General features: G+C 36.6%; 1 protein-coding gene across 3 annotated transcripts in view; it reads left to right on the top strand.

Annotated features, from left to right (window-relative positions):
* Nucleotides 1-7,998, top strand: part of UBE2V2 (ubiquitin conjugating enzyme E2 V2) — a 33,969-nt gene extending 25,971 nt beyond the window's left edge. For all 3 annotated transcript variants that reach the window (XM_066181586.1, XM_066181596.1, XM_066181606.1), the window contains exons 3-4: nucleotides 1,267-1,392; nucleotides 7,136-7,998. In XM_066181586.1, the coding sequence (XP_066037683.1) occupies nucleotides 1,267-1,392; nucleotides 7,136-7,282 (273 nt within the window). In that variant the 3' untranslated portion in view covers nucleotides 7,283-7,998. The remainder of the gene's footprint in view (nucleotides 1-1,266; nucleotides 1,393-7,135) is intronic.
* Nucleotides 7,999-12,059: the final 4,061 nt, after the last annotated feature.

The following is a 12,059-nucleotide window of genomic DNA, read 5'->3' as shown; positions in this document are numbered from 1 at the left end:
GGGACCTTAAAGATCATCTTGTCCCAAAACTCCCTGCCATGGGCAGGGTCACCTCCCACTAGACCAGGTTGCTCAAGACCTCATCTAATCTGGCCTTGAACACTGTCAGGGCTGAAGCATCCACAGCCTCCCTGAGCAGCCTTTTCCAGTGCTTAATAACACTCACAGTAATGGGAAAGAATAATAGAAAACCTTTTGTTTTGCATTGTTTTGTTCTGACTTTCTTGCTGTTCAGTCTCTGTGCCTGCTCAAAAATGATGGTACACAGCTAGGGTGCTTCAGGAGTCCCATTTTCACTCTGTGTTTTAGCTAACCACAGACTAGGCTGTTGTTCAATAACTTGGCTATGTGGTTGGTACTTCTACTTGGAGAATGACAGCTGACTGATGCAGAACAGGTTAAAAATGCTATTTGTGGAAAGTTGGGAGGCATGTTACTGCTTTTTTGTTCATGTTGGCTCTGTCTGTTGTGCCTGTCCAAAGGCAGGTGTAGAAACTGAGTTCACTTTCCTTTTGGAGCACAGTGGCATCAGTGACCACCAAAATACTTATCCTTGGTATGGCCTACTTGACAAGATATAAAAAAAAAAAAAAATAGAACCATATCTAATTCTAATGTGGCTTTCTCAAAGTATAGTTGCACTTAGTATTATCTGTTCCACGGTCACTTTGGAATGACATCTGCAAACTAGCAGTCACTTTACTGTCCAAGCTCCTAAATCCTCCAGTAAACCAAGTAATTCTCAGCTGCAGAAATTTCAGATATTTTCTGTAGTGTTAACAACTTCCAGAGCATGTTTCTTTTACAGGTTATATTTTTATTTTGTTTTTGGTTGTATCTTAACTGTTGAGTTATTAACATCTCCATCTTTCTCCATTTCCAGTTTTTTTTACAGTGTTAAGATATTTCATTATAGGGGAAGGTGGTAATTTTCATAAAGCTAATTGATTTCTCTTAGTCCTGTACTGTGCCACTGTTGTTTTGAGGATGCAGGTGGATAAAAACGATGAGAGCAAATGTGAATTGTATTAAAACTTGTGTATGGTGTAGTTAATAAGCAGTGTAATTTATGCATAATCCATGAAATAATCAATATAACCAAAAGAGTGAAAACCAGTCAGTAATCCAAGATCTTCAGTTGTACGCATATTAACAATTTTATATTTATTTCATATTTCTTAATCGTTATTCCTCTTGCCTTTGCTCTGTTTAAAAAAAATATTTACCTTTCAGTAAATTGCATTAGTCTGTCTTTTTGCTTTCTAGACAAACTATGAAAACAGAATATACAGTCTGAAAGTAGAGTGTGGACCTAAATACCCAGAAGCACCTCCTACAGTTAGATTTGTAACTAAAATTAATATGAATGGAATAAATAATTCCAATGGAATGGTAAGTTGAAATGGTAAGATCAACTATGTTGTTAATATATACTAAAAAATATTTCCGTGAAAATCAGGTGATGTATATGCATGTTGGACAGAGCTTTTGTATTTAATTTTTATAATAAAAACACAGATTTAAATTGAATTTTGGTGGCCTACTACTTCAAATATTTGTGGCTTTTTGTGGCTTACCAATGAGAGGAACATTATTTATAATATTGAGACAGTTGCTTCTTTTAAATGAAGGTGAAGGTTTTAGTTTTGAACAGGAAAACAACAAGTGTTTAAGCTGTGTGTCGGTATTTCCCTCATAATACTCTTATAAAAGAGGATTAGTTTCATATTGTAGCAGGAATATTACAAACTTTCTCTGATGTTTCCACTAATTAAAAATGGAGGTTATTCCTGATGAGACTCACTCTGGATATATTAACTCAGCTGTAATGAACTGGTGTATTTAAACTCTTGTTTCCTTTGTACTGGATTTATTCAAATCCAAGGTGATTCTGAACTTTGGTCTTAAGACCTTTTGATACAGCTGGTAATCACTTGCATTTTAAAGATCAATTTGCTTTAAGTTTCTTTCACTGATCCTGCAGTTACGGTGGGATGAGCTCACAGACATGAGCTGTGGTTGCAGCTCAGCCAAGTTCATTACTCTGTTACTCACCAGGTACTTAAATACTGTGAGCAAGGGAGGTGCCCCTGTGCTCAGAGAGAGGAGGTGTGAGCTGGCTTGCTTTTTCAGTGGTGTGTGCATGTAAAGCAGGAAACACAATCACATTTGTGTAAACATTTGACTTTAGCAAATGCAGAGTAATTGGGTTAAGGTAATACCTAAAGGAGCAGTAGCATCTTTGGATTTTGAGTAATTTGTAAGATTTCAAAGAAAGATGGACTTGAATTTCTGTAATTAACAATACTGAACTGTGAAGCTCAAGTGTCTCAATGACTATAGCAGGGGAAGAGGTTCTCAGGGGATCTTTTGGGCTGTTGAAGGTTGTAGAGTAGTGTTCTGGTTGGTCATCCAAAGCTGGTGCACTAATGCTTCAGAAATAATCTAAAATGACTGTGAAAATACTTTTATGTAGGTTACAATCTTACTCTACCTGGAGATCCTGTTAAAATTGCTATCTGCAAATTGGTTCATGGCCTTAATCAGGCAACTGTGGCTTGTTGTCTGAGGGTGTGTGTTTACTGAGAAGTTGTGAGAAGCAAAACTACTGCTTATAGCATGTTTGGAAGATGATTTTCATACCCCTTCCTAGTACCATAGGAACATGTATTTATTGTGATTCAGTGAAGAAGTATGCTCTCATGGCTTCGTCTTGGCAAACCTCAAGGTATAGGTGTTGGTTTTCAGAAGCAGGACCTTAGAGTAGTGGAGCCTGAAGGCTCATGTTTACTGAAACCACTAAGTTGGAGCTTTTGTTTGGAAAAGTCTACACTTGATTGGCTTGCTGAGGAGCAGGGTGACTACTGTGACAGGAAATCTGTCTGGTTGTTTTAAAAGCACCGTTCAAATTGAGTCATTGCTACAGGAAAAATTGTTTTTAATAAGTTAATAATCTTACATCAAACCATCATTAGATAAACTTGCATATCTTATGAAGGATTTGCTATGCAGATGCATAACTTCTTTTTTCATGGATTTAAATGGGAATAAATAGTATTTTTAATGAAAAGAATTTTCATAAGTAATGAATTTAAAACACATTTATTATGTATTTTTTAATGTGCCCATTGTCCCAGTGTCTTGTGTTTTATCTTATTTTATCTTTGCAGTCATAAGAGAAACTGAAATAAACAGTGGGGGCATGTTCTGCATCCTGGAGCGGTTAATATTGCTGCTTCCTGGTAGTTCCTTCATGTTTCTTCCCCGCTGTTCTCCTACTTTCTGGTCACCTTTCATTTAATAGATCATAAGTGGTTTGCTGCATTCTTTGAATTAATGGCAGGGTTTCATCTGCAGACTTCCTCTACTGTCTGCACTTCTGCAGGCACCCTAGGTTTTGACGTGTGGCCAGCTTTTGGTCACATTGCTTATAGATGTCAGGAAGAAGTTGTGACTTTCTGAAAAGAGGCCTGAGACAAACAGCAGCTGATTTTTTTTTTTTAATCATAGCAGATTATACTCAAAACATTTGTAATATTGTTAAAGTAGGCTTGTGTGCCAGTTAACACGTGTGGAAAAGTAGGGCCCACAATGGAGTTTTAGAGGGTAATAATTTCTGTTGAGTTAGAGTGTGAGTGGTGGAGGGGAAAGAGGGGTAAGTGCAGTTACTAGGGATCTAAGGAAACTATTCTCATACTGCCCTCTGGGCAGAGGTTCTCAACTTGCTTGACTTAAATTCATTACACACATGCCCTTTTCATGTGAAGCGTAAAAGCATTTTTATCAGTACTGACAGGTACAACTTTATTGACTTTTTGTTTGATTATTCTGTGAGAGAGGAGTTTGTAAATAACTTTTCTGGCAGCAGCATATCTTCAGGAATCACGTTTTAGTAAATTTAGTGCAGGAAAGGAGGGAACTAGTTCAGGAATATTTTATCTCAGAAGACTTAGGTGCTCTGAGGCACCCTGTTAAATTGTCTTTCTTTTCTTATCTGCAAGTTAGTTTTTTGTGGGTGTTTTCTTTTTAATTTACCTATGGACCTGCTGTATTTGTATACAGAATAAGATTGCTAAGGTCAGAAAAACTAGTCGAAGCACTTGTATAGAGCTGGACAAAATGCTTTTAAGTGCTAATGCCATCACTGTTCTAAAATCACTGTGGATTATCATTCCTAATGCTACAGGGTCTTTTCTCTTGGAGTCTTATGTATCCCATATTGACAAAACACAGGTTGCATTCTAATGTGCTGTTTGTTTTCCCATTTTCTTTTGAGGTTTTCTGATTTTTGCATCTGTGATAGCGTTCCTCAGCAGTCAGTCTTGCAGGATTTGCAATCACTTCTGTTCATTTAGGTGCCATTTACAGCTGGAAATACTTGTTTCTTTTTAAATCACTTGGGACTCTCAGCTGTAAATTTGTAAGCTGTCCAGTTACTGCTTAGAGTATGTTTGCTGAAGACATTTGCTACTTGTTGAAGTTACTTGGAACATCATAAACACTGAATACTACACTGAGCACATTGAATTGTGTAAAATAATTTGTTTTATTTTCAACTGTTTAGAAGAAAATAATGCATTTTATATATTGCTTCTCTTGCTGTTGTTCAGGGTTCCACAGTGGTGTACCCTCCCAATAAAACAGTCTAAATAAATAGTCTTCAGATTGCAGTTTGCAGTTTTATTAGCTTTTATGTGACCTTGAAATGTCTCCTTCTGTGTTCCAGGGTGTGCATTTGAATATTACCAAATATATATAATATGCCAAATATTACCATTACTAATGCTTTTGTGTGATTTGAACCTAGCAAACTATGTTCAAATATTACATTGTATATTTGATATTATATCATATTGTGTCACTCTCTTAAACATCTTTAAATGTCTTATCATTGTTCTTCTTAGAGTGAGCTTATTATGCACTAACTTGGAAATCAGTTCTGCAAGACAGAAAACAGAGCCAAAATCTTTACTGCAAGATGTTATGAAAGAAGTTGGTGACTTGCAGAAAAGAGACTTGAGATAAACAAGCAACAAAAATGTCATGTTGCAGTAGTCTTTAGTCAGAAAACATAACAATGTTGAAGCAGAATTTGCAGCCTGTGAGCTTTTTGTTGCAAATTCCCAGAGGAAAAAAACAAACCAGGAGGAGCTTACTCCTAAGTGTTCAGCTCTCATATTCCAGTCTTTGTAGAACTGCATTATTTGAACAGCAGTGGTGACTGGCTGCTGTGTGCAGTAATTGAGGCAAACAGCCAGACCTGAGGGAGCCAACAAAGGCAAAACTGAGGAGAAGCAAGGAGAAGGAAGATGGTCTGAAGTCTTCCAGAGTGAAGATAGATGTTCATTTCTGTAGTCCAGAGCAACTTTCTTTCCAGGCATTTTGCCTCCTATCTGCCACGTTAACCCAAATCCCCCTTTAAAAAAGTAGTAATAGTACAGGAATTTCAGTGATGATTTCACCAGTGCTAACTTTCAAAACTTTTCTGTATTAGCTCATACACTCATGTATTTGAAACTGGCATGATGTTGCTGCATAATAGAGCTTTTCTTTTGATGCTGTTTTTCTTTTTTTATCAAATGTTTGCAGTAATTATTAAGTAATCTGACTGCTATTCATACTGTAGCTTGATGATACACTGTTGTTGACAGCTCTACTGACTTTAAGGGGTTCCCAACACTGAGCAGAACACTGTGTGAAAAGAAATGCTTTTGAGTGCTGAGCTGTAAATAAGGTCAAGGATCCTGCTTAGGGACTTCTTTCCAAGGTGGTGTTTTAAACTGGCTGGGTTCTGTCATTTCAGTTCAGGAAATATTTCCCTGTACATGGTTTACTTGAGCTGATAGGCAGTAGCAATGTTAAAGGAAAAAGAAAGTGGACAGAGGTTTCTTAGGATAGTATTGCTGCCCAAGCCAGCATATTGTTAAACCTTGGCCTCAATTTCCTCCTACAAAAAAGTTTAGTCACATACGGTTTTCTGAAAACAAAGATCCTCACTTCAAATAATCTAGAAATAAAACATCTGTGTTAACATCCTTAATTCTGATTCCAGGTCTTTTTTTCTTTCAGCTTGCCCTAATTAAGATGGGATAAGAAACTTCTTGATGTTTTATGCTGCCTAAATCATAAAACAGTGGTTTCCAGTACTCTTGTAGCCATGTGGGCTGCAACCCTACCAAAGGAATCCAGTAGCATGCAATAACCCTGTTCCTGCCCCAGGGCCTGCTTTGCAGTTGCACAGCTGTAGGCCCCTCTGTGTTCTTAAGTTCCTCCATGCAGGGGCTGGGACTTAACCTGCTGCCAAAACAATCCCCCAGGTGACTTTCAATTGCTGACTTTCCTATGGAAACCTCCCCGTTATAATATAATTGTGTAAATTGTCCCACAGGTTTTATAAACGCATAGGAGAAGTCCCATGTCCTTTCCTTTCAGTTCATATCCCAGTTGGTAAGTGATGTCCAGTAATCTTCACAGCTCCATAAGATTACTTACTGTGAGAAGGATGCAAAGAGCTAAGAAATGTCCAAGCATTACAAACCAGTTATTTCAGACCTCTCTTTCAAGACATTTCTTAGTACATGTAGTGGCTCTAGATGTATCAGAAGCACCGTGTAATATCGATGTGAAAGAAATCACTAACAATACTTGTAGCAAAGAAATAATAAGGGAAATGATCTTTTAGAAAGGTATCATATGGACTCTTGTGGGGCACGTTCTTTTAAAGAACTGAGGAGCACCCAGGTGCATGTATTAGCATAGTGAAGGCGATTTCTTTTTTCTTTTTTGGGGGTTATTTGAAAAAAAAAAACCCTATAATTTTTGAGAGATAGTGGCTCCAGTTTTGCAGTGAACAGTTTGCTGATGTCTTCCTCCCCTCCTCCTTTCCTTCTCACTAATATAAGTAGCAGCACAGATGGAAGGGTCCACCTGCATGGATTTTATTGCAGAATCTGTATCTGTGTGTAAGTATATGGTTGTTTTCCTTAAAATATTTTAGAAACACAGGGACTTTGTGCCACAGAGAAGGTGTCAGGGAATGCTTAGACTGTTTCTGAGAGCAATTAGGTCGATAACAGTTACTTTTGTAGAGATTTTGTGTTCCATCATAAATTAGATTTCTCTCTTCTTTTTCCAGGTGGATGCACGGAGCATACCAGTGTTAGCAAAATGGCAAAATTCATATAGCATTAAAGTTGTACTTCAAGAGCTAAGACGTCTAATGATGTCCAAAGAAAATATGAAGCTTCCACAACCTCCAGAGGGACAAACTTACAATAATTAATTTTAGCTGATTCTCAAACTTCTGTCTTAAAACAACAACCTTCTACTCATGTAATGTCTTGATTAAATCTCACAATGCAAACACCCACACATTAAAGAATTTCAGCTGGTATACATGACCTGGACATTTGTAAGAATATATATAATATATGTATGCCCAATATGTTTTCAGGCACTATGGGAGAAAAAGGCAGCACAATTATTTTTTTTCTCTTATTGAGGCACTGTCATTTAAGCATAAGCCTGAAATAGCCTATAATTGGAATTCAGGTTTTACAAGATGAAAGCATGACAGAAAGTGTCAGATTGCTGTGGAATAATATATGTTACTGAAAATAATCTCTGGAGAGGCAAAATATAAATGGCATGCTTTATCCATCTTGCTTAGTAAAAGAGCTGCAGTTAAATTTGTTTTAAGGTAGCAGGTACAGTGAATACCATTGCTCATCTTGTTTAATTTTGCAAGGGTGTGGGTGCCGACTACTAGTAGTGTCACAAAGTATGTTCAGGATTGTTTTGATACCTGTATTTATAAAATGGGGGGATTAATTTCTGTTAAGCAGCTCCTGTGTTACATGTATTGGACATGGCAAATATTTGTTTACAGTCTTTGTTCTAATAAACCATGCATTTAAGTTTTAGTGAAACAAAGGAAATGTATGGATATGTGATTGAGATTAAAGTTAGTCTTAAAATGTAAATAAAATGTGGAAAGTGTCTGAGGCTGTGCCATTTCTATGATAGTCATGTAATATATGTACAGTAACTGGCAGAAGTAGTGGAAAGCCAAACATAATATTGCTGCTGGTGTTACGTGCACCTTTTGTTCTTATCACTTTTGTATGCTTAGTTTACTTGAGAGGTCAGGATATTCCATATGTTGCAGGGGAGTAAGTTCTGTCATCTGTAGTATCACTTCTTTTGACAAACTTGCACTCTATGTGTGTGTATATAAATATATTTAAAAAAACAAAACCCAAACACCAAACCAACCCCAAAATAAAAACAAACAAAAACCCCTTGCCTAACCATCTTCCCTTTAATTCCCCTCCAGGTTCTTTCGAGAAATGAGCGTAACTTTCACTTTGCTTACTAGACCTCTAAGCAGTTTTCAGATCACATTGCTGGAGTCTGTCCTACTTTTCAGTCCTTTGTCTTGCTTTTTTGCATCTTTTCCTCTTTTATGTTGCCTTTTTTTCTTGTCTGTTCTGCTTTTGCCTTTTCTGAAACACACAAAAAAGAAACTTCAGTAACCTTTACTAAAAATCACACCTGTGCTACAGATCATCTATTTCCATCTGCTTAACACGAATCATTTGCTGTGATGCCGCTGTGTTTGTTCGTAGCTAGAAGCTTTCTGCCTTTCCTGCAGTCTTAGTCTGTTTCTTCAATGTGTTCTGTCTGGTGGGAACACTGGTTTTATTTCTGATTTCTCATAAGCAAGTAGTTAATGCTATCCTTTTGGATAGTACGCCTTCTTTCCCTGCCCCTCACCTTGGAGAATACAAACCTTTGTTCATTTTGGTGAGAATATGTAACATTGGGAGTGAGTCAGCTGTTTGCATTCAAAGTTTTATTTAGTGGTTCTTTTGAAAAATTGGATATAATCAAAAGCCATCAACAGCTAGGTAACTTTTTGATAAGCCTTTGCCTGTTTCTGATGTAAACAATGAAAAGCAATAAACTAGGTTTGTTTTTTTTTTTAATGGAAAGGTTTGATGGATATTTGTCAATTTATGCTTTTTAGACAAATTGGGCACTTCCAGAATTGGTGGATTTATAGCTGCCAGCTACCTCGTGTCTGTATTTATATAACATATCATTTGTGATAGTTTGGCTGAAGTGCATTGCAACATTTTTCCCCTTGTTTTAATTTGAATGATTTTGATGCCATTAAATCTTCTTTCTTACACTAACACTGCTAATCTATATTAAATCAATTAAAATAATGGAACTCTACAGTTCTGAGATGTGAATTTTTGGGAAGATTGCAACATAAACTAATGAGAGAATGCTTATAGACTATTATTTGGTTGGTAACATAATTTAAGAGACTGGCTTATTCACAGAGCATCAAGAAGAGCCTGTTCGCATGGTTGTGTGTGTTGCAAGGTGATCCTGTAATAGTTTGTCCATTTGCATTGGTGAGAATCTGCATATCCAGCTCTAAACAGATACATTTTGCAGAAGGAAAAATCGGTTCTGGAGGGAGTTGAGCTGATCTCTGACACTGGAGTGTTAATACGTGGATGACTATAAAAATATTCCTGCAGTGATCTGAGGTGTGTTGGTTTTCCATTTTGCTCGCACTGGGACAAGTCTGAAGTGTAATTAATTATGAAATTTTAAAATGTCTTCAACTACTGCATAAAGTTCAGAGCCTCCTCAAACCTCTTCTACTACCTGAAGAAGATTTTGAAGCACTGTGTTTACTCTCGTCCAGAAAAATTATATTTTATAGGTGTCTATGTCTGATCAGTGTTTACTTCAAATCTGCTTTCTCATATTCTTATGGTTTCCTTAGGTAGCCCACTTAGATGACAGAATTTTAATCTTCCTCTCACGAGTATGTAGTTTGTGTTATATTCTTCTGGCGTTCAAGCTTTGAATTTGCCGTTACTAGATGCGTATTTTTTTTTCTTTTTCTTTTCAAACCCGTATTTGAACATCTTGCAAAGCAGAGCAATTGAGTGAGGGGCAAAGCGGAAAAGCTCTAAAAACATATTTCTTTTCGTGTTGGTGGTCATTGGCTGGGATTTAAACTGGCTTTGTGCTCTGAAGCATTGCCAGAGTTCGTGTTTTGGTTGTTTGAGGCACAGATAACATTTTCTGTGAAATAAAGAAAAAAAGCCAAAGATGGTATGATTCATACTTTGTTAAACCTTAAGATACAATGAGCAAGCCTATGGAAATAGCCACATTACAAATGATGTGCCTTACTCATAGATAATAAAGTACAGAAAACATTGCAAGGTGTGAAGTTCCCAATGGCCTTGATTGCTCTCCTCTTCTTGAATGCAAGCAGAGAATGCTTTTCACCTAGCAAGACAGAGTCAGCAGTGGATCCCTCAACTATTAGCAAATAAATGCATAATGCACATTCCTCCTAAATATTTGTTACTGTATAGGGGATACCTAAAGAAAATTCTAGTGCATGTTATGACAGTTGATCATCTAAAATGGTAACAACTGTATAATTTAGACAAGTGTTTGCATTTTTTGTGATTACTTATGTGGTGAGTTTGTAGCTGTTTAGTAGCTTTTGGGACAATAACTGAAGGCCTCAAAGTATTTGTTACACTTCTCTTATGCTCTCTTTTGATGCACAAGGCACACTTAGTACACCCCCAGATAATTGTCTTGTGGCAGAGGCAGGATGTCTGACTACTACTTGCTTTAATTTTGCCCTCTAGTTTATGAAAACTCAACCAGATTGCCCTGGTGTGGCTAAATTCAGCTGCTAGAGGAGGAGCAAGGTGGTACTAAGCAAGTCTGAATATGTGTTAATGTACCAAAGAAAGATGACTTAAAACTCCTGTTGGTCTTTTATGTGAGTAAAATTCCAGATAGATCTGAAGCAGTGGGACAAAATATGTTTCTCGTCAATGTTACTGAATAATGTGTTCAGAACTCTTTGTGAAGCTTGAAAGATTTATGAGGTGGGGAGGTATTGGAGGAACATGACTGTCTGTAGTCTTTATTTAATAATGATAATAAATTTTAAAAAGCTTTAAAACTTGTTAATCCATCTGTTTTAACTCTCTCTGTTGAAACAATTGTGGGAGTTTTTTTTTCTGTTTCTTGTTCTGCTGATTGCTTTATTCCCTCAATCAATGTGCTGTACATTTTCTGTTGAAGACCCAACTGATTGTGGGCTAAAGTATGAAGGATGTAATGCTGGAAGTATAAAAATAACATGCTTGATACTTCAAAAAACTCCCCACACATTACATTACCTACCATAGTGTTAGTATTGTTGTGGTCATAGTGGTTTATAATTTTGGTGTTTTGGGGGTTTTTTTGCTAAATGGATGTATACTTTCAGTTCAATTTGTAAAGAGCTGTAAGTTTATGTACAATTCTGTTCTTTAAAATACACATAAGCCAATTGTCAAGTGGCATTTCCATATTCAAGCAGTTCTATAGTTTTTTAGTCTTTACCATTTTAAAATAGTGATAAATATTTTTAAAAATATTTATATAAGCGACAAACTGTATAAATGTATAACTTAATGGAAGATGTTGAGATGATGCATACATAACCAGTGTTTGGGATCGCTTGATAAAATTTGTGTTTCTGTACTAATTTATGACTTTTCACCATTTCTTAACAGCAGCATCCCAACCTTCTGCTTTTAAAATAAAGCAGTATGGCTTAAATGTAAACATGGTTTTATAATCTATAATTTATAAACTATGTAGTTTGGGGTAGAAACCCCCAAACTCTGTATCTGTTAAATCAGAAGTACTAAAGGAATGGTTGTACAGTCATACTGTGAAGGTTTTCCTAAGCTGGTTTGTGCTTGTTCCCACTCTGCTCCCTGCTGATGGTTACAGATGTGTAGGTATGCTGATTTAACACCTTGGCTGTTTCAGTTTTAATACTACTATTATTATTATTCTTATATCCCGCTATTATTTTTTAGCATGTGGGAATGAAAAAGGAAGGGGGAAGAGTTTGATTTCCCTCTGCAATTTCTACTAAAAATTATCAAGAAAAGAAGAAACCTGGTAGAGGTAAACACATCTCTTCCTGACTTGACTTGAAAATAGCACAT

The sequence above is a fragment of the Chamaea fasciata genome, unplaced genomic scaffold, assembly GCF_029207755.1.
Source record: "Chamaea fasciata isolate MVZ Bird 193981 ecotype frontalis unplaced genomic scaffold, bChaFas1.0.hap1 SCAF_1, whole genome shotgun sequence".
In the NCBI taxonomy this organism is placed as follows: Eukaryota; Metazoa; Chordata; class Aves; order Passeriformes; family Sylviidae; genus Chamaea; species Chamaea fasciata.
Note: the sequence above shows the minus strand (reverse complement) of the source record. Positions and strands in the feature narration are given on the sequence as shown.